A 22,808-nucleotide genomic window follows, 5' to 3' on the forward strand; every position below is an offset into this window, starting at 1 on the left:
AGAAGTCATGAAAGCATGTTTTTAATGGCACTATAGTGCTCCTGTTCCATTTATGACTTCTTTTTTGAACATAGAATTTCACACACACTTAAATTAAGAACAAGTATTTAAATTAGAATATGCACAGATCAGGCACATTTGATGAGAACAAGGGGACAAGTCTGTGTTTGGGACTAAGATGACAGTAAATACATGTAAGTCAATGCAGAAATCAAGTGTGGCTTACAGGCCCAGATGACTGCCCACTGACCTGGGCCCCGCCCAGAGCAAAAGGCCTTCACCAGGCCTTGAGGAAGGAAAGGAAGATCAGTAACACTGGGCTCTCAGGCAGGAGCCCCTCTAACAGCTTAATGACTTCACAGTACAGCCTCAAATTCCTTCTCCCATAGCCCAGGGAAGAAGGTAAGCACCATTTTTATTCCAAACAGATATACCAACATAATGTCTAGAATAACAGAGTCTTGCTGAGGCAAAGTTTAGCTAAAGGGAAGGTCCCAGCCAAAACTGTTATCTGAGTAGGGGAGATTCCATCCCTGGAACATGCCTTCCCCTTAAATTACTGCTGCATGAATCATTTAAGATGTCCTGATACACCCGTGAATTCAGTGTAGCGTGGTGTGTGTGTGCACACACTTGAATTTTAAACCCATCGTAACGATCATAGGGACAATGTAGACTGTCAGCACGAGTTACCTGAGCAGAAAGCCCTAGCCCCCTGACATACGCCAACCACAAAGGCAGACTCAAACTTACTGAATAACTGTCCTAAAAAAAAAAAAAAAACCATGCAGGGGGACATCTGTGGTCCAGAATCAGAACCTCTGGCTTCAACAGCTCTGAGACAACCTCCTGCGTAACTCAGACAAGTCCACTTTCCTTTCAGGGCTTTAGTCTCCAGGTGTAAATAAGAGAACTGGTCCTTTGAAGCCAATGCCCTTTGACTCCTTGCTTCCCTTGGCAAACCTATCCAGGCTGAGACCATCCAGGCTGAAAGCCTTTGGGGGATGCCACTACTAGGAAGAATATCCCAGTACGGAAAAGGGTCCTGCCAACAAATTCCATCCAGATCCTCAGACAGCAGTTCTTCATGTGTAAGAAGACAAAGACCCCGTTACTGATCTCTGTCTGTCTAACCTACCAGCTTTTGTTCAGGTGGGAAATGGAGAGCCATACGGCTTTATCCATTCATATCTGAATCAGAACAGTTCTGAATTCCCAGCTCCATGGTGCCCTGGCTCCAAACAGCTGCCCTTCAAACCAGGGACACCTTTTCAGGATAACTTCAAGTAGGTAACTCCAGATGCAGGATGCTGATTTCCAGGCCGAGAGGACCTTCAAGTTCATCCAGTTGTGATCTTTCACAACATCCCTAATAAGTGCTCAACCAGCTTCTGCAGCTTTTTCGTACGCCTTTTCCTCTGCTTCAAAATTCACAGTTAACAAAAATAGCTAATACCAGAGCATTTCAGGTATTTTGTTAAATTCTTCCAATGAGAAATACTGATGTATAGGAGTAACCTCTGAGATTCAAGACCACGTAAACAGAGCAGCTGCCGTTTCTGTTTCGGATAAAGCCACAATCCCAGCGTGGAAGCACGCACTGTAGCAGGGCTGGGACAAGGCAAAGAGCCAACATCTTTCACTCAGATCGCAGGCCCTGCCTGCTGTGTCTCATGTGGACTTCTATGTGCATAAAGAAACGCTTTTTGTCCTTGTTCTGGCCACCCCAAGGCCAAGTATATAACACTTACATCCAGCCCCAAATCCTAAAATCTATTTCTCAGCTTTTAATAATCACATACTTCATCTGAAGTAATTTTCATGCAAAACTGAAATGATCTTTCTCTATTGAAAAGAAAAACCCCATGTTAATTATTCTACTAAAAACATCTCTCAGTGTGAGACAGTTTGAGCCTTGAGTACCAAGGCTACTCATTTCAAGGTTGTATTCCTGCTCCCTGAAGGTTCCAGAAACTCATTCCCCTCTGGCCCCTGGGGTGGGATTGAGAGTCCCTTAAATCCAGGAGACCCAGTCATAGTAGGGGAGATGGTGGAATGTGTGCGCTGGGGCGGGAGCTGTCATGATGTTGGCAGGAAGACTCCTCTCCCTGCTCCTCCGGTCCCGACCCGTTCCCTGCCAACCTTCTCTCCGAGCCACATTGACCTGAAGTTGGGGAACACAGGGACTTCACTCAGAATTCGGGATTCCCAGGACTCCAGGGTCAGGACTGCCGGCCGTGCGTGTATAAAAGCTCTTTGCTGAGTGACAAAATCCAGGGTGTTTCCCACTCAGGCAAACTGACAGCTGCCCCCGGGTTCAGCCACCTGCTCAGTATGAGGGTGCCTTCCTTGTCTCTGTTAGCAGAGCCAGGCTCCATCACCCCGCAAAGCCCTCAGCACCAAGTCCAGGACCCAGCCTGCAGCATCAGACAGCCCACTCGCACACGAGCTCCGGCTTCTGCTTCTACACTGACGTTTCCGGAAATTCATCGATTTCACCAAATGCATTGAGGGTAGTTTTGCTGTTGCTCCTGGAAGAATCTTGGAGTTTGTTGAAATCTGCTTGAAAAAAAAATCCCCACCATTTTACAAATACAGCACTGTGCAAGGTGTGCTTCCAGGTCTCAGTCCACCACCTGATTTTTAGAAATTATTCCAGATAGGTTATAAAATGATAGTGCTGGAAAGGATTAATTCAGCCCTCCCACTTTACAGATGGGGGAAATCAGGGCCCTCCAACTTGGTTTGCCCGGGATCAGATGGTCAGACAGGAGTGGGCATCACTGACAGCACCAGTACCTGTCCGTCTCCCAGGCCCCGGATCTTCGTTGAGGAAGGAGACGTGAGTTTTCCATTCAGTCCACTTCACCTCGTTGATCCTGTGGGTGTGACAATCATTCTCACCACTCCCTAACTGCATCGCATTAAATGCAAACAAATAGCACAGAGTTTGAGGTGTCCTCGACAGCTCCCCTTCTGTCCATTCCAGGGATCAGGAGCACTCCTGCCTGCACCTCCCCCTCAACCATGGTCACATCAGCATTGTTAGGGCTTGAAACCTGCCCATGTCCCCACTTTCCCAGTCCTCCAGGATCAGTCCTCTCCTAGGGTGTAGGACCCAGAAGCTCAGAGTATGAAGGGGACATCTTCAGCCAGCATTGGCTGTGCCTGACAGATGGGGGAGACAGTCCATGGGGAAGGAGGGGAGGGTGGAAGGGAAGGAGGAAGGGAGGGTGGGAGTAAGAAAGGAAGAAAGGAAGAAAGGAAGGTAGGGAGGGTGGGAGGAAGGAAGGGAAGATGGGTGGTAGGGAGGGAGATGCTGGCCCAGGTGGAGAAGATGTGAGGGCATGAAGTCCAGCTATGGTGAAGGCTGCACTAAGAGAAGGCGGTTACAGTTCAAACCCCAAAAGAGTGGGCGGTGTCTAAGGTGTTGGACTGTAACTGGAGATGATGGTTTGGCTGCAGTTCACACTCAGAGAACATGTCTAGAGCGAGGATGTAGAAATTAGAGAGACTTGTTAGGGTAACAATTATAGTGAAAATGATGGTTCCCGGGGCGGGGACTGGGGGTGGAATTTCAGTCAGAGAAGTAGGTTAAGGCACAGTTATACTCCAAGAAGACAGGCCACAGGGTCATGCAGTCAGATGGGGGTAGGAAGAGGTGGAGCCATCAGAAAAGCTGGCCATGGCACGTGCAAATACTTTTTAAAAATCAAAAAGCTTGACATCTGCCAAAAGCAACTGTCTCGCTTTCCATTTGCCAGTGACAAAGTGCGCCCGTGGTCCCCTGGGTCGCAAAGAGTGTCAGGCTGGCAGATCTCTTCTAAGCCAGACACTGGGCAGGGAGAGGCTGTGGAGGAACCTCCAAAAAGTCAAGAGTCTCCTCCCTTTTCCTTCAGAAACTCAGGAAGCCTGTCCCAGGTCCAGGGACCCCGGAAGAGCAGGTTCTGTCTTCTGAGGAGGCAGAACAGCCCTGTGGTTTGGCAAGCAATTGGCAGCCCCATTTGTCTAACATCCACCAGCTCATCTTTCTTCACCCACCCAAGGAGCACCAAGCAAAGGGCCCTTCTCCCTCCATTACCGCAAACACAGTCGGAAATCTTCCTCGGCCACTTTACACAGCTCGCCCATCCGGAATCTGCTCCTCAGCCATTCTGGTAACATTTTCTCAAACTCCAAGATGGTCCTGGCTCTCTGGGGACATAAGCGAGCCTAAGCGCATCACTGAGGAACCAGCCCAGGAGCACGGGGACCCGTGAGTGTGGATGGGCCCACGTGCACACAGACACGTACACGCACACACACCACCACACAGCCCACTCCACCCGCACTGAGGGCTGAACGCCTAGGCCCTGAGGATCTAACCTACAGAATTCAAAAATGAAAAGCCAGTGAGTTTAGGGAAGGTGTTCAAATTGTTTTGAACATTACATAAACAATGTTTCTGGAAGTCTGGAGCTTCCTAACTAAAAATATTAAGACCCTGGGATCCCGTGGTGAAGGGAGGTTCAGACATCATGCAGTCCTATCCCCATCTAAGGCTTGGAATCCCCTCGGCAATTTTCCTGGCAAAAATTTGTCCAAACTCTCCTAAATGTTACCAACAATCCAATTAAGAAGGCCCTAATAATTAGTAACTTCCTTGTGTCAAATCCAAGCGTTTCTCCCTGTCATTGCCTCGTATACCTCATTTCTGCCTCCTGAGGCCACAGAAAGAGCTGCTCCCTCTTTCACACGTAGCTCTGCAGATACCTGAAGGAACTCTCACCTTCTTCAACCCAGTTCCCACACCATTTCTTGTGAGGCATGTTGCAAGTCCTCTCCCAAGCCAGGTCAGTACCTCTGGATCACCCTTTGGGTTAGTGTTCTTAGCGTGTAAGGCCCACAGCACATGAGGAGTGCTGCAGTCAGGATGGAGGAGAGCAGAACTGTCACCTCCACTGTCCTGTACCTTATACTCCTCTTAATGCAACCTAAGGTCACACTTCAGCATCCACATATCACACCGCTGACTCTGAGCAGAGCACACCCATAAGCCTGAGTTCCTCTCATGCATACTGTTGTCCAGCGATACTCCCTAAACTCTGTACTCTGGGAACTTAGTTTCCTCAAACCCAGCCAAGCACAGGGAGCTTATGCAGATTCCCAGGCCCCACCCCCTATCCACTGGTGCAGATGGTTGTCAATACCATAAGCTGAACTGAGTCCCCCTGCAGGCCCCAGTAGAGGGGTCTCTGCCAAGCTCACCTGTAGGCGCCAGATGCGCTCACTCTCCTTGGAGACGTCCTCCACGGTCTCTCCCATCAGGGCAATGAGCATGTTGAGGAGGAGGACAAAGGTGAGGATGACGTAGGTGATGAGCAGGAACAGGAAGAGGATGGGGTACTTGGAGTTCTGCTGGATGTTCAGGTCGCCCAGGCCTATGGTGAGCTTGAAGAGTTCCAGCACTGCATCGCTGAAGCTGCCATATGAGCTGCAGTCCTCATGGTCCTTGGGACACTTCTCAATCAGCGATGCCAGGGCTGGGAGGACATAACAGAGTGTTCTCTGCAGCCTCTCCGTTTGGTTACTTACCTGAGAAGCTCATGCATACCTCCACGTGCACACATGCTCACACACACATGCTGCGGGCCTGCTGCCTCCTCTCTGACTGCTTAAATTCCTTCTCCAGCCTCAGCTCCTCCGGAAGCTTCATCAGGCTGGTGCCCGGCCTTGACCTCCTGCAGAAAGTCCTTCCTGCCTAACCGAGCCCAGACTCTCCTCTCCCTCCTCCACCCCTTCATTCAGCCCTTGATCCCTCGCAGGCTTGCAGAGTTGCTACTTGTAATCTATGCGTGTCCCTGGCTCCCCTCCCCTCCAGGCTTTGTGCTCCTGACTTCCTGTAGCCTGGGTTGTCTCCCCCAAGACTGGGAGGTCCTGAGTCTCTTCCGAACATTTTGCAGCGAGACCCCCGGTCAAGGCCTGGGGCTCACTCTTCTCTTCTTTGCAACACACTACAGCTCCTTGCTGAATGAATGGACAGATGAATAAATGAATGAATGAATGAATGAATGAATGATTGGTCAAATTAATGAGTGAGGAAATAGATGGATGACTAAACAAGGAAGTGAAGGAGAAAATAAATAAGCAAACTGTGACGCAGAAGAGGTACCCGACAGACAGGAACAGCTGCCTAATTTCAAATGCCAGTGATGACGGGGAAAAAAAACTGGCATGGGAAAATAAAACCGTATCTCCTTATGCAGAGGTTAGAAATAAAATCAGGTGGTGCTGTTCCCTCTGTTGCAAGTGGAGAGGTTTTTGAGAGGGGTTACCCATCCCTGGTTCTCAGCAGACCAGAGGCTCTCACAGATATATTGGCAGCAAATGGTGACAGTAACGTGATGTGGAGGACCAAAGGAGGTTACCTCCATGCACTACTCCATTCCTACTTTTCAAAGGCCATTGATCCAATTTCTGCGAACTTTAGTTTCCCCATCTGTAAAATGGGAACAAAAACACCTGCCAAACCTAACTGAGGCTGTGAGGGCCACAGAAGATAAGGGATGTGAAGGTGGGAGGCAAACCACACAGTGTGGATGGATAAAAGCAACTGGTGCAGTTCCTGGAGTCTCTAAGCCTCAGTTCCCTTACGAGCAGGGATGGTAATGATTCCCTGTTTGGTCAAGATGTCAAGAGAAGTAAAGAGAACACGGTAAGTGTTCCACTGGTGCCGCCATCATTGTTGCTGTGGCTCCTGTGTGCTCTGTCATTCTGACATTCGTCTAAAGCACTTTACAAATGCAGGAACTACTATTATTTATAAATCAATTACCTACTCCAAATCCAAGTAAGAACACGATATATACAAACAAGAACTTCAGGACATCGTGCAAAATGACCTACAAAGAAAGAAACAATTGAGGGGTCAGGTTTGGGAACAGATTCACTACACACTGAGCTCTGACTGCTTCCTGCCCACCCCCCAGGTTCCCCCACAACCAGGCCCTCGAGCAGGCTGCTCTCCCATCCCCCTTGCCATACCCTCCTCATGCTCCACAGCTCAGCTCTGAGCCCACCTCCTCCGGAAAGACCTCTTCTGTTCCTGCCCCCCACCTTCCTCCCTCCTAGAACACAGCCCGTCTGGATCCCTGCTGATGCAGGCTACGTGAGCACCTTTCCTCAGAGAATCTCACATCTGGAATCCTCACACCTCCTGGGGGCCATGCTGTGGCGGGGCGGCTCATACCCGCTCACAAGAGCTGACTCTCACATTCTCATGAATGTTCTGAGCCGGTTGTTAACCAAAGCCATTACTAAGAATTAAATTCTGTAAACAGAATTCAGTAAATTCTTCTAGAAACAAAGATAATAAATATTCAAAACTCATCACCTCCTGGTGACTTTACTTCATTTTAAAATTCTCTAGGCTTTTAAGGTTATTTACATCTATCGTTGCCACGTGGTGGAAACACTATATAATGCTGTGCGACTGGGCGTCCCTTCCCAGTTCTGTATTCAGTGACGTCATGTTGGCAGCTGGAAATCAGCCATCAGGTGGAAATATTTACACCATGGAAATCGCAAATGCTACAAATCAGATATTGTTGATTGTGTAGATCTACACTTCAGACAGCGATGGACAAAGCATTAAGGCAAATGCAACTGTATGTGTCCTGTCTGCGGCTGTCACATTGTGAAGAGCACATAAACATTAATGAAATATTCTTCTCCAAAACTAGTATCCAATTTAGCAAATAAGTGGCACAACATCATGGAGAAACAAGTGCAGTTCCAACATAAGCCTTCGTTGTTTCACCTTCATCTTATTCCTTAAAGCAAAGGCAAATATCAAGCAACATTTAGGTTGGCCCAACACTCACTTGTCAATTGCAACTGTAGGTTGGGAACAGATACAAGATTGCAACCAAAATCAACAAATTATTCGGTGAGACTCAACTAGCCATGTGGAATTTACAAGAAAAAGCACTGTATATTTTATTATTATTTGTAATTTGCGTGCTACACATTCTTTATATGGTAAAATCTACATATATAATATAGAGAATACATATATATTTTCCTCCCTAAGAGAACCTAATCAAAGGCAAAGGGAGGCCATGGCATTTGGGAGAAAAATCAGTGGCCTGTCCCTTGGGCGGGCTTCTTTGCTTTGCCAGACCTCAGTTTCCCCATCTGAAAAATGGGCCTTCTCTGAGGGCCCTCCCTGCCCATCTCTGATGCCCGGCAGCCCCAACACACCTTCTGGATCATGACGCTGTACATGCCCATGGACTGGAACCCCCGCGTGTAGTAGAGCATGTTCGCCCAGCCCAGGGCCATGGCCAGCACGAGGCAGGCGAGGTACTCTTTGTAGGCAAACAAGTACAAGAAGACAGACAGTATCACAAGCACAGCTTGGATAAAACTGTTCAGGAGACACAGGAGACAAGGGCCTTACTTACTTCTCCTCAGCAGCAGGGCAGAGATATCCAAATCCCCCAACATCTCTGAAACCCTGAACGGTTACCCTGGTGACTGGTGCTAAAGAGACGGATAAGGCTGCCCCAGATCTGCCTGACCACATCTAAAATCCGGCCTTGCAGACTGCACCACTGGGGCCAGAGGTGGGCTGCTTGCTGTTGACAAGGACTTTTTAAAGATACAGATCTCCAGGGCCCAGGAGATTCTGGTTCAGGGGGCCCAGGGCCAGGAGTCTGTATGTATTTTAAATCACCTGCATGATTTCTGACTCCCACCTAGATTGGAGGAACCTCTAGGGTAGACTGAGGATGCGGTGAAACATTGCATTTTTAACTTAAGTGACAAATGCTGACAATGTCTATACTCAAAAGCCAATCATAACAAAAGTCCCCCCAATCTTCTCTTAAAAATCTTTTTAAAAACTACAATATATGCCCTATAATAGGTACACTAAAAGGAGCTTGGCTGTACAACAATGTCAATGTACTTAACAGTAATGAACTATACAGTTAAACATGGTTAAGATGGTTTAACATCTGTGTTACAGGTATTATACCAGAATTTAAAATTTTTAAAGTACAATATATACCAAACATACAAGATCAAAATCTATTCCTAAACAGTGTATACACCACCAGTTACGCAGACAGCTGGATGGAAACCCTCTCTCGCGGATACCATAAGGCAGTCTCCACGATTATAAAATATCTAACTAGGTTCGGTTAGGACACAGGCAACCTTGATTTTCTTGCGCAGTGAAAAGCACAAGTTTGGCGATGGAGCACTGGGGGCTGAAGTGAGGAGGGAATGTTTACACCTTCCCCTGCACTAACAAAACGACTAAGGCGCAGAAGAGCAGGACAAGGCATTGGTGCCTTTTGTCTGCGTTAAAGCCAGTGGCTGACAAACAGATTTTCCTCTGGAATTGTCATACTTTCTCAAAGGTGACAGACTCCCACGCGGCTTGCATCGTGGGCAGTGCTGAACCGGGCCTATCCATTCACGGCTGTCTCATGGTGCCCCACCTGCCCACCGGGATGGAGAACTTGGCTCATGCTCCTGGAAGGCAGGTACATTCTTAACAAAACACCTATTAATAGGTATTTGGAAACACCAGGCCAAGATTCAAGGTCCTGTGAACCCAGCCTCCCAAATGCTCAGAAGAGGGACTTTGCAGGGGAGGGGTGGGGTCCTCCAGAGCCACAGAGCCCAACATTCTTCATCGAAAACTGCGGATTCTGTTCCATTCACATCCTGCAATACTGAATCAGCCGCCTTTCTTTTAGAGACAGGGGTCACATGAGCCTCTGATGTCGCTGCACGTGACCTCATTCGGAAAGGTGGCTGAGCTGGGCTTTGTGGCTCGGGCCCACGGGAGTCCACCCTGCAGCAGCCTGGGGTGAAGATGACGGAAGCTCCACGTGACTGTGAGTGACTCACTTCCCTGCTCTGAGCCTCGGTTTTCATGGCTACAGAGGAGACTCGCTGATTTCTCAAGTACCTTCCAGCCCTGATCGGCCAGGGTCCGAGACAGCAACCAGGAGAAACTGGCCTAGAAGGTCCCTTCATAAAAATGTACACAGGACGGCTAAACACCTCCCCACCTTCTCTGTGCTGCCTGCCGCCCGGCAGGGTACAGTCAGCCATCCCTGCAGCCGATGGTGGGCACTGCCCTACCGTTTTCTGGTCCTTTCCGTGGGCATCTATGTGCCTCCCTTACCAGAAGGGAGGGAGGAGGTCCCTGGCCATGTGGCTATGGCAGAATGACAGGGACAGGGTGACATGGTAGGGTGGCTTTGCAGAGGAACACAGCAGCCATCATAACTAGACTTTAGCCCTGCCTGTGAGGCAGTGACCAAGGGGACAAACCTACTTACAAGACAAAGTGAAACCAGGCATCTGAGAGGATGGACTGAAGATCTGAGGGTCTCAGCAGGAAGATGGCGATGCCCTGAGGCCAGAAAGAAAAGAAAAGCTGAATCAGCTTCCTTTCATTCAGAGACAGGGGAAGAAAAAAGCTGCCCCCTCTTCATGCCCCTTGCTGGAGGATCTGGGGAAGGGGGCTTTCCCCCGGGACAGGGACTCAGGGAGCAGGGAGCATGTGAAGGCCCAGCCACAGCCCAGGTGAGGGATACGGAAGGGGACTTGTGCCTGGGGTCAGAGGCAACCCGAGGGTAAAAGTGGGTGCTCCCCCCAATCTTCTTATATCTCTCACTCTCACCCCAGAACCCGCAAAGCAGCACAACCACACGGTGAGCAGCCGTTCCCTACACACGGCCTTTGTTCATGCTGTTCCCCACACCTGCCCTGTAATACCTTCTCCCCAGTGTCCCCATGCCAACGCGCCCCCACACCAGAGTAAGTGTCTTCTCTACCTTCAAGCCTTCCCTACTTCTCCCTGCCCCCAGGTAAAAGTCATCTCTGTTCTGAGCCCTGGTCTGAGCCCAACGTTGGGCCCTTTTCGAAGTCTATCTTAAAGTCTAGATATTTCTGTCCATCTGAAATCCTCTACCAGACCATGAGCTCAAAGAAGGCAAACTCCCTCCATCCCTGTCCCCACATATAGAAGGTCTTCAGAATATACCGGCTCATTCATCGGCTGGGTAGATGAATGGATCAATTGACAAACAGATGGAAAGATGGTTGGATGAAGGATGGAAGTACAGTGGGTAAGGATGAGTCGGGGTTTGAATGGATGAATGAGCAGCTGGATCAGTGAGAGAGGGCAGGTGACTGGATAGATGGATGGATAGATGATGGATGGATGGAGGGACGGGTAGATGGGTCACTGAGTGGCTGGGAGCGTAGATAAATGGCACATGATTGCACAGACGGATGGAGGGATGGATAAACAAAGTAGGCAGGATAAGCCTGCTTATTTATTTATTTCCATTTTGTAACTAAATGTAAATCTAAAGGTTAAAAAGGAAATGCCTCCCCGAAGTCCCCCAGTGGTAGTGGCAGAGCAGGGCACAACCGAAGCCAGGTTCGTGCCAGTCCGGGGGGAGCCTGGTGACCCACTCACCTCTTTCACAGAAATGCACATGGCCCAGATGAGCACGAACATCCTTCCTAGCAGCTGCAGCCACCCCATTTTGTGCGTGAGGGCCAAGGGGTGTGGCAGGGCCTGGGGAGGAAGGCAGAGGAATGGATGGGTGCGGGGTGGGGAGTAAGGAAGGCAGGGGTAGCGCCAGCTCTGGGGGCACCACGCACAGACACATGCCAGACCCTTGATCTGGGCCAGGGGCCAGCACGAAGCCCAGTCTCTGTAAGGGTGAGCGAAGGAACGGCTGCCCCGGCCTGCCTTCCCCACCAACAGTGGGAACCCAGAATTCTGCAGTGAGATGCATGATCCGATCGGTGCTAACAATCCCTCACACTTCGTGGCATTTGTCTGTTCCACCTGTATCCGGACACCCACGGGGCCTCGTGACAGTTAAAGCCAGGACTCTGTGTCTCTTGTAATGGATGGGAAGCCAAGGCCCAGAGGGGTGGGACTGCTTCTCCAAGTGCCCTCCTCCTCTTCCCATTGCCTGTGGTCCTTGCAGCAGAAACACCCAATCTGCTGCAGATTAAACAGGAAGCCTGGGCCAGGCCTGGGGCTCCTAATCCTCCCGCCCACCTCCAGCATGGGTCAGCCTCGGGCCAAGCATCTGGGGCTTAGCTCAACTAAGTGCTGGAGATAAATTCCGTGTCCAAGATACCGTGGAGCAGGACAACTGGGGGACCCCATGCAAATCTCTTGGCCTCTCCAGGCCTCAGTTTCCCCATCTGCACATGGGATGGCTCCAAGCTCCTGCAGCTCTGACCACTCCATCCCCCACCTCAAGGGTGTCCCCACGTACCTCCTCCTCCCGGGGGCGGTAGTAGGAGACGAGGGTCAGGGTGATGTTGTAGAAGAAATAAAAGCAGAAGGACAGGAAGAACATATACTTGGCAAACTTCTTCCACTTCATATGCAGCAGCGTGTGCAGGGGCTCCAGGGTCAGCATCTCGTGCCGGTTCTGGGGGCAGAACAGCACGGATCACCAAGGAGACGAGAGGGAGGGAGGGGCCGTTTTCAAAGGGCCTTCATTTCCAAGGGAGCTCTGAGTCAGCACTGCCCCTGGCAGAAGGGGCCAGTCATTGTGTCCAGTGGACTGCTTTGGCTGGAAATGTTGGGAGGCTAATTTCCAGCTCCCAAGGCTCCTTCCCAATGCACCCAGACAGCAGCCAAATGCCACAGGAGCCTGGGGCTTTCGGCAAGAGGATCTGATGCACAGCGGGGAGGGAGGGCCAGAAGGGGGCCAGGGCCATAACTGCGGTTCTGGCCCCTACTGGGCCCCCCTTGACTGTGTGACCCTAGGAAAACCCCTGACCCTCTCCAGGCCTTGTCTCCTCATCTATAAAACAGATCTCAATCACTTCCCTACCAGCTAGGCTGCCACGAGGGGCCAAGGAGGCTCTGGGAAGCAAGACTCTTGGTAAAATGTGAAGGATGAAGATCCAGCTTGTTGCCTCGCTCCCCCTAAGAGCCAAAAACCTCCCACTGCCAATCCTTTCTCTTCTCTTTCAGCTTCACTGACCTCCCCGCCTTGCCTCCTCCAGAAAGGCGTCCCTGACTGCACCAGTTGTGCACTCCCTGACCCTTATCTGGGACCAGATTCGGGGAAAGAGGGAATTCTAAGCCCCGATCATACAGAAGCAGTAAGAGGAGTTGAGGAGGAACATGATGGAGAAGATCAACACCCCACCTCCACCCTGCCCAGGAGACCCCCACCAGCAGGTCACCTGGGGTCAAGTGGCCCCAGCACCTGCCCCAGGCCCTGCCCACTGAGTCACAGGAATGGGGGCTGCAGGCATGTGCAGCTCATAGCATGGGGTCCCACCCCCGCCACCTTCCCCAGCCCACCCGGGAGACCCACATCGATGTTGGTGTTGTAGACGATGATTTCCAGCACCGAGTTGTCCGTCGTGGTGTCCACGTTGGTGAGGTCGTACAGCGAGGATGACACGGGCCCGTAGGCCCAGTCGGTGAACTTCCTGGACAGGCTCCGGAGCCGCTTCTCCTTGATCTCACGGCTGAGGATGTACTTCAGGATCTGGGGTAAGAAGAGGAACGACTGTCAGCTGCAGAACAGGGCTTGGGGCCAACACAGCTGGGCCCGCCCAAGGCAGACGGGGCAGGGAAGAGTCCCCACCAGGGATGGACTGAGTCGGGCCTCTGCTCCTGTCACCGTGGCCCTGGGCCCGGCTTTATCTGAAGAATGGGCGCCAATCACTGATCTGCCATCAGTCCGGGGATTGTGAACACCGGGGACAAGAGGTGTGAAGGTCCTGCACAGTCAGCTCACAAATCCTTGCACCAGCTGGGGAGTCCGTTCCATGACGATTCCAGAAAGTGACAATTTCAAGTAATAATTTCTGTCTGGCCTGGACTTGAGAAGAAGCTAGAAGTTTTTCTGGCTTCCCCGTCCTACCCTCAGTCAAGACCCTGCCAGTTGAGGCTCACTGCTCTGGCCAGACAGGGGGTGATGCAAGCCGCCAGCCTTCCTGAGGGGCCTGTGGGACCCACTCCCTAGGTCAGCAGTCCTCACTCTGCTGCAAATGAGGGTCTCTAGGGACCACCGACAGATTCATACAAATCTCTGCAGGGGGACCCAGGCATCTGCATCTAGTAGAGCTTCCTGAGCGGTTCCATAGTGCAGGGAGGATGAAGAGCTCACTAGTTCCCGACAGCTGAGCCCGGGTGCCCTAGGACGGGGGCAGAACTTCCCGGGGCACCAACTCAAGGTCCAGGAAGAGGGTCCTGTCAGGAAGGACAGCGTCAGAGCCCTGAGCTCACGTGACCCAGTGGAGTTCCCATCTCATCTCACCTGGAGCCTTGTCTCTGCAGGCCAGGCAGGGAGCTCCTGTGAAAAGGGTAGGTCTCCCCTTCCTGCACCCCCAGCCTAGAAGGCCCAGGGACAGGGTCTGTGTCTCAAGTATGGCTGGATCCTCCACTCCCAGCACAGTGGCCAACTTGGGCAGCATCCAGAAAGGTTTCCAAAGAACACTGAATGCAGGAGAGAAGGGGCCAGGAAGGGTGCAGGCACCTCCCCAAGCCTGGCCACGGGGAGGGGGTGGGGGACACGTTATTCTCTAGAGAACCAGGGAGGCGTGGGGCCATGCTCCATGCGGGAGGCTTCGCCCCGGGGCCCTCCCCAGGGAAAGCACATGCCTCAGAGTCCTTGGAGAAAGCCCACTTGCAACCACAAATCTGACTTCTCCTCAAACCCTCAGGAAGCCGTGTCCTTGGGGTGGGCAGGGGACGGGGAAGGCAGGCACACAATTCCTCCTGTCAAAGCTGTGTTCCATCCCCTCCTCCTCCCACAAGAGAATGAAAAGGTCCCTTGTGGGCCCAGCCCTGAGCTGTGGGCCGGGACCCAAGGCCCTCAGGGCAGCGCCTCCGGCTCCCCACCCCCATCAGCTGCCCTGAGGCTGGCACAGCTGCCATTGCTCAACAGTCCCCCACCGTCACCTCTCAGTGCCCTTCCAGCAGCCTCCCAGGAGCCACAGTCCTCTCCCAGAGTTCGCGATATGGAGGCCAAGGACGGGCTTTGTTAAGCCGTGACTCCTGCCCCAACCTGAGTCTTGACCTTGAAATCGGACCAAGCTGTGGTCCCGGCCGCTGAGAGAGATGTGAGCCCACCCAGCTGAGGCTTCACCAAGGCTCCGGGTTAACTTGAGTTCCTCGGCCACGATGCAAGGGCACAAAGGCCATGAGCAGCCGCACACTCTGCTAGGGACCTGGCTCAAGGTTTCCACCTGACAGACAGGCTGGGGTCTCCCCAGAGTCAGGGAGCAGCAGCCCATTGGCTCTGGATCCAGAGCAGGCCTTCTGGGGCTCCTGTCCTCATGAGAGGCTGAAGGCCCTGAGGCTCAGACACTCAGCCTCCGCTTGGATGCCTTGCCACACAGGAATCCTCAGCCTTAAGGCTCCTCCACTGGGGCTCCGGCAAGGAGGTCCCAGGACAGGAGAGAAACAATGTTAGGAACTGAAGTTGAGAAGGTGGGTCCACGTGCTGCTTCTCATGGCTCTGCGCAGTCAGCCACTCAGCAGGGCCCCTAGGGGAGCGTGCCTACAGCCCCCATCCCAGTCTCGCCCACCTCGGCCTTGCCCATCTTGGCGGCCAGCTGCAGCGGAGTCAGGCCATCATTGTTCCGCATGGTCTCCAGCTCCCAGTTGCCACTCCTCCGCAGGATCATGTCGTACATGCGCTTGACGAAGTCATTCTGCGTCTTGAAGTCCTCGGCCACCGTCACCAGCGCATGGAGGATGTTATTTCCCCGTGAGTCCTGGGAGGTGATGTCCGTCTGCTCGTTCTCCATCAGCAGCTGCACGATCTCGGGCTGGTTGGTGCAGGCTGCCAGGGCCAGGGGTGTCTCACCTAGGGGAGGCGGAGCGCGGGTACTCGGTTCTCTCGCGGACCAGAGTGGTGATCCCCAAGTCCTAGGACTGAGGCTTCTCCAGACCATTTCCGCAGGGGTGGGAGACTGGGGCTGGATCGTTGCAATAACCTCCTAGCTGGTCTCCCTGCTACCACCCTGGCCCTCCAACATGATTCTTAGCACAACAGCCAGACTGATCCTGCTAACAAATAAGGCTCACCTTACCCAGAATAAAAGCTCAGATTCCAACAACAGCACACAAGGCCCAACATCTGACATCATCTACTCCTCTCCCCATCATTCACTCCCTCCAGCCACAATGGCCTTCTTCCTTTTCCTCGAGCACACACAAGCATTTTCGTACTGCAGGGCCTTTGCACAATCTGTTCCCACTGCCAGTAGTGCTGTTTCTTAGATACCAGCATCATTTACTCTCTCACCACCTTCAAGTCTTTGCTCAAATGTCACCTTTTCAATGAATCACCCTAAGTGTTCTATTTAAAATTGAAACCCACCTCCTTCCTGCCCCAGAACTCCTGATTTTCCTTTCCTACTTGACTTTCTGTTTTCTGAATAGCACTTATTGTTTTCTTGCATATTACAGAACATTATTTATTATGTTTATTATTGATGGTCTCTCTCCCATCTAGAATTTAAGTTCCACAAGAGCAAAGATCTCGGCTTTGTTCAGAGATGTATTTCTACTACCTAGAATAAGACATGGTGTATATAGTAAACAATAAAAGTTTGTTAAGAAAAGAGAAGACAGGTGACTCCCACAGGGTCACACACGGTAAGCCGTGGACGGACCCAGGCCTGGACAGCAGGTCTGCTGCTGCTGCTCCCCAGTCTCCCCCGGTATCCTCTCTTCATCCCACCTGACAAATGTTCCCAACACAGGCACAACAGGTCTGACGCCAGGCAATGGACTGGACAAGACCCTGTCCTCCAGGCCACTCAGACCCATCTAGTCCTGCTGACTAAAAACCACCTAGAAAACAGGTCAGTGGTCATCTGTCAGGGGCTGGGCTGGGGAGAGGAGCTGACTACAAAGTTGTACCAGGAAATTTTGGGGTGTGATAAAGCTGTTCCCTGTCCTGATCACAGTGGTGGTTACATGACTGTATGCATTTGTGGAAATGAACAAAACTGTCCATTAAAGTGGGTGAACTTCACTATATAGAAATCACACATTAAAAAAATTTTTTTTCACCCAAAACGGCCTAACTCCAATTGCTTTTGGACTCCCTAAGGTGTCAGTCAGGGAATTCTCGTGTTCTCACTTTTGACTGTTCGCAGTTCTGAGAGGCACTGGACACGGAAGAGAGGCCCGAGCTGGCCACCCGGATGCCTACATCAGCTCCTTGCTACACTGGGGCAAGTCACATCCCTTCTCAGGACCTGTTGGCTGCTTTGTAAACTAGGGCTCTCCTTTCGTCTCCCTCCCATGTCTCTGTTCCCTGAGGGCTGCTCAGCTGAAAGTCTGGGTGCCCACTAAGACCACCAGGTGACACTCCCAGAATGCCGGCTGCCCCATCATCCCAGGTCCCCAGGTACTTCCTCTCTGGTCCAGCCTGGCGGTCGGTCCGGTCCGTTCAGATAGATCCACCCCTGCCGCCTCCCTAGTCCTGGCTCTGTCCTCCAGGGCCTCGGATGCCTCTGAGGCGGCAGAGATGGGTAGGAGGGTCTCCAGCCCTCTGCCCGCCAGCACCTCTTGGGGCAGAGGTCATGGGGCGGGGCGACCTCTCCCTGCACCGCCTTCCCGACACCCCCTCCCCAACCTCCCCGCCCCGGGCCAGGGCGGCACCCACCGAAGTAGAAGCCTTCGTGCTGGTACTTGGGGTTGAAGAAGACGCCCTTGGCGTGGGCGTTGACGTCGGCGCCAGCCGCGATGAGCGCCGCGGTGATGTCTCCCTGCCGCCGCTCGATGGCGATGTTCAGCGCCGTCTGCCCTGCGGACAGGCCGGGGGTGGGAGGGGGCGCTCAGCGGCTGGGAGCCGGGGTGACACAACCTCTCTGGCCTTTTCCCCTCTCTGGCCTCCATACTCCCCACGGACCCACGGAGAAATACTAGCCGCCTGTCGGGTCTGTGTCGCCCAGCTACCAAGAGTCCCAGCTTCATTCTTTGCTTCAATCTTGCTGGGAAGCAAGGATTATTTAGGGAGCATCTGCTCTGTGCTAGGGTCCAGGCGCTGGGGATGCAGTGGGACACGGGATGCAGTTTTGATTCTTGTCCTCCAGAAGCTCACCATCTCACTGAGAATGAAGCACTATGATACCGGAGGTGCAGGGGCTGTGGTGCCCAGAGCAGGGGCTCTTAACATGGACGGGTTGGGGGGCTTCCCAGAAGGGGCCTCTAACCTGGGACCACATAAGTTTACGGAGGGTGGATGGGGCCAACTCAAGGCCTCATAAGCCAGGTGAACAGATGAGAACGTTATCCTAAGGACCATGGGAAGGCACAGAAGGCACTGATGGAGGGAAGTGACATGACCACAGTCTTGGGTTTTGTGTGTGTGTATTTTTGGATCACTCTGGCTGCAAAATTGGAGGATACACTAGGAGCCCAGAGTTGTGAGGAACTGTCCAGCCCGAGGACCCAGAGATCCTTAGGAGAGTCTTTAGGATGGCCTGTGGGGGTTGGGGGAGAAGGGGAGTCTCAGGTAAGATCCAGGTGTCTGGCCTGGGTGCTGGGTGGCTGGTGCCTTTGTGACTAAGAAACAAAATAGGCGAGAAGCATTAGGGAGAGGGAGGAGGGACATTAACCCTGTTGGTGGAGCCTACAGAACCTCCAGATAGAGGGGACTGGAAGGCTGGGGCGCGGGGTCTCAGAACGTCCCACCAGAAACAGCATTTTCCAAAGAGCTGCCATCATGCCACAGACCAAGAAATGAAGTCCTAGTGGGTTAAAAACTAAGCATTTTTAAAGTCTGGAAAATTGTTTATAACTGACCTTCTGGCAGGGAAAACTTTCTGAAGCAAAATCCAAAATGCAGAAACCATAAAGAAAAAAATGGACAGATTGACAGTTTGCTTACATAAAAATTATAAGTTTCTCTATTTCAAAAGATATCTTAAAGGACAAGCGATAGGCTGGAGGAAATATCTGAGATGTATGAAAGAGGCAATGTGTGTTTCAAAGTCCACGATAGGTGAGGAGCTCCCACAAATCAATAAAAAGACAAACAACCTAAAAGAGAACTGAGAGAAGATTAGCAACAAGCACCTCACCGAGAAGACACACCCAGCCAATACAGAAAGTGAAAGGTGTTCGGAATCACTGGTGATCAGCAAGATGAAGATTTGAACCTGAGGAGTTAACACTTTTCACCTATTGGATTGACGGTATATATCTTGGCAATACAATATTGGCAAGGATGCATGCTTTTGCACTCTTGTGTGTGGGGGAGAGTAAATTAGTACTTTTTGCAGGCAAACTTGGGGCGATAGCCATTGTAATTTTAAATATGCATGTCCTGAACCCAGAGAATCTAGTTCAAAGTGCTTTCCTAAAACATGTATGCGCGGTGCAAGGGTTACAGACAAGACTATGCACTGCAACGCTGTCATCGCAAAACCCTGGGAAGCACCTGGATGTCTCCCATCGACAGGGGAATGTGAAATCACCCCCCTTGCAGCCGTCTTCAGACTAAGCAGGTGAAAAGGAGGCAGACTTTGATATTCTGATATGAGAAGGCATTTAAAACATATATTTAATCGCCCCAAATCAAACTGTAGAACAATACAAACAGTACAATACTGTTTTATGTTAAATAGGTAGATAAGTGAATAAATAAAACTATTTCTATGTGCACATACACACTTATGTCAAAAGTCTAATATAGTCCTCAAATGATACACACCGTAGTCATCATCTCTGGAGGGGAGAGTGGGGAACAGGTGAAGTTTTTCTGTTTTGTTTTTACTTAATTAAGGGGGGAGGGTATAGCTCAGTGATAGAGCACATGCTTAGCATGCACGAGGTCCTGGGTTCAATTCCCAGTACCTCCATTAAAAATAAAAATAAAAATAAAAGAATAATAATAATAAATAAAGTAAATGTTTTCACTTAAACTATCTGAATGTTTTACAATGAAACTCTAATCGTGTGTTATTTATGTAATTAAAAATAAATTGGTGAGTTGGATGATGGATATATAAAAGTTCATCATGCTAATATGTCAATTGTAGGTTTAAAATTTTGTATGATAAAAAATTTTAATTGAACAAATTGTTAAAAGAAAAAAGTCAGTCTCTGAAGGCCTCTGATAAAATGCTTAAAAATGCATATTAGTAAAGTTGTCATTGAGTTCTCCTAGCAACAGAGGAAATATTAGCATTAGAAAGGAAATATTTGCCTCTGCCAAATGGGGAAACTGAGGCTCAGAAAGGCAAGCCAACTTGCCCAAGGTGAGGAACAATGTTACTCCGCTAGTCCTGGAACCCCTAAGTGTGGTGAACACAGAAGGGAGGGTGCTGGGCGATACCATTGGGGGAGGAATGGGGAGCTGGTTTCTGGGAAGGAATAAATGGCTCCTCCCACTATGCAGAGAGAGTGGGTACCTGCTCACCAGTGAAAGGCTGATTCATGAAAGAGGGAAGGGACGAGGGAAGAGGAGGCCGAGAAAGCAGAGAGATACGGATTTGCAGCCAGGGCAGCAAGGCCTTAATAGAGATGTTAATCTTCGTTTATTCACTCGTTCAAAAAATATTGATTAAGGATCTCTTATGTGAGACCCCAGGGCACCAGGGAATCCACTCTGGGCAAGATAGACTCCATCTCTGCCCTCAAGGAAAACGTCTGCTAGAAGAGGGGAGACTGTAAATCTCTGCAATACTGACAAGAAGAAGAAAGGGAATGGAGGGGGACTAAAAAGGGAAAAGAATCTGGACGAGCAAGCTTGAGACACTGGCCTAAGGCCCCCTGGCTACAGGACTTGTGTGAGCTCCCTCATGACAGGCTGAGAACATTATATAGTTCATCCAGTTTCTCTCTTTGCTTTGGCTACCAGGGAGCTCTGTATGTGCAACTCAGCACTCAGTTGCAGCAATCTCTTCTGGGTTTCCTGTCCTCCCATCAATAGTCTTTAGTTTTTTTGTAATTCTTGGCTTTTCCTTGTATATAATAAAAACACTTTTGAAAGTCTGCAAGGAGCAAATAAATAAATATAAATAAACTGACTTTCGCCCATGAGCAAAGTTAAGAGCCCAAGCCAGACTCCCATCTGCAAAAAGCTGAGATGCTTAACACCCCCAGCATATCAGCAAGATGGCATCCACTTATTCCTGAGCCAATCATTTTGGCCACAAGCACCTCATAAGATCCTAAGAGGATGTCTACTGACTCCAAAAACAAAGACACACCTTACTGATTATTCATAACAAATTTCCTGAGCAAAGAAACATTATCCCAAATTGGGTCTCCCTGTATCCTCTCCTGCCCACCTAAGACAGAAGCCACAAAACTAAGACCCAAATTGGGTGGTTAATAACAGTGATGATGATGATGATGAAGGTGATGTTACTAACTGTTGCCATGTACTGGCCCCGCCCAGCTCTCTAACCTCATCTCCTGCCTTCTTTCTATCACTCAGTTGTGCCAAGCTTAGTCGCAGCTTGTGCTTTCGCTTTTTTCTTGTTCTGGATCCTTCTTATCATACAAACTTCAGGTCAAGGTCACCTCTCTGACCGTCCACTCTAAAGTTGCTCGCCGCCAGTCACTTTTTGGTAACAATTACCTTTTTTTTTTCATAGCATCTTCCATCTAAAATTACCTTTAGAGCAGTGGCCTTCATCTGTCTTATTTACCCATGTGTCCCAGGGCCAAAATTACTGCGAAGCAGCTGGTCAGCGCTCAAGATTGTTTACAGAATAAATGAAGGTGCCGGGCACCATGCTAAGTACTGTGGGCTTCGGGGACAGCAGTGCCTGTGTGTGGCATGGCCCACCCCCCTTTGAAATCCCTGCCTGCACAACCCCTCTCATAGGTGGGTACCTTCATAGGCCTCCTCCGTGTACTCAGCGTTGATGAATCTGTCCAGGATGTCATTCTCATCAGCAAAGGCCAGTAGGATCCGCAAGATCTCCTTGGTGTTGGGGTTGATGTTTAACAGGGCCTTCATCAGGCATGTCTTCCCTGTGTCCATGGCCGTCAGCTTGTGCATGAGGAAGTCTGCAGACAGGGAGGGTCACAGGATGGAGCTGCAGCATCTGGCAGTTGGGGGTGGGGGGTTGCTGGGCGCCTGCCCCTGGCCCTCCCAGCCCAAGGAGGGGAGGCTGCAGCATCAGACCTCAAGACCCTCCCCCTAGGGCCTCCGCTGGCCTCCCTGCCCCACGCTCCCCGCTCCCCTCCTCTCTGTCCATCTCCTCCTCCTCAGGCCCCCTTGCTGGCTCCTCCTTCTTCTTGGTGCCTAGAGCCTTATCAGAGACCTTTTGCCCTTTGCCTTTGGCGCCTCCCCCTGGTGAGGGGCAATCCCACCCACTGCCTGGCTTCCCGCTGTCCACCTAATGCTACACCCTGAAAGCTCCAGCCCAGCAGCCCCACCCTGGGTGCCAGCAAATAGAGCTCACAGCCTCTCCCTTAACTGGCTACTCCCCAGCCTCCAAGACAGCTGGGGCCCAACTAGCCACCAAGTCTCCCAGTCCAAACAGCACCACCCTGGACTCACTCCTCCCATCCTGAGTCTTGCCAATGCCACTCCCTGAAGAGCTAGTCCCCCTCCCCAAGCCCTGCTGCTAGGGTCCCAACTCTGCCTGAACAGCAGCCTTCACTTTTACCCTCATCCTCCACAAAGTAGCCAGACCATGACCACCACCTGTCTAAGCCCTTCCATGGCTCCCTATTGCCCTCAGAATCAGGTTCGACATCATCAGTCCAGCATTTAAGGCTGGAAGTGGGGCAAGGGACAGGTAGGTGGACAGCAGGAGCGAAGAAA

At 51.1% G+C, this 22,808-nt stretch overlaps 1 protein-coding gene across 1 annotated transcript in view; it reads right to left on the reverse strand.

The window, feature by feature from the left end:
- Window positions 1-2,464: 2,464 nt before the first annotated feature.
- The window catches only part of TRPV3 (transient receptor potential cation channel subfamily V member 3), a 28,136-nt gene continuing 7,792 nt past the window's right edge, over window positions 2,465-22,808 (reverse strand). The window contains exons 5-17 of the mRNA XM_064495040.1: window positions 21,869-22,045; window positions 17,685-17,825; window positions 15,592-15,872; window positions 13,368-13,544; window positions 12,309-12,467; window positions 11,489-11,590; window positions 10,341-10,414; window positions 8,242-8,407; window positions 6,815-6,881; window positions 5,248-5,522; window positions 4,082-4,194; window positions 2,800-2,879; window positions 2,465-2,562 (exon numbers count right to left, since the gene is read on the reverse strand). Coding sequence (XP_064351110.1) covers window positions 2,465-2,562; window positions 2,800-2,879; window positions 4,082-4,194; window positions 5,248-5,522; window positions 6,815-6,881; window positions 8,242-8,407; window positions 10,341-10,414; window positions 11,489-11,590; window positions 12,309-12,467; window positions 13,368-13,544; window positions 15,592-15,872; window positions 17,685-17,825; window positions 21,869-22,045 — 1,910 coding nt within the window. The remainder of the gene's footprint in view (window positions 2,563-2,799; window positions 2,880-4,081; window positions 4,195-5,247; window positions 5,523-6,814; window positions 6,882-8,241; window positions 8,408-10,340; window positions 10,415-11,488; window positions 11,591-12,308; window positions 12,468-13,367; window positions 13,545-15,591; window positions 15,873-17,684; window positions 17,826-21,868; window positions 22,046-22,808) is intronic.

The sequence above is a fragment of the Camelus dromedarius genome, chromosome 16 (assembly GCF_036321535.1).
Source record: "Camelus dromedarius isolate mCamDro1 chromosome 16, mCamDro1.pat, whole genome shotgun sequence".
Taxonomy (NCBI): domain Eukaryota; kingdom Metazoa; phylum Chordata; class Mammalia; order Artiodactyla; family Camelidae; genus Camelus; species Camelus dromedarius.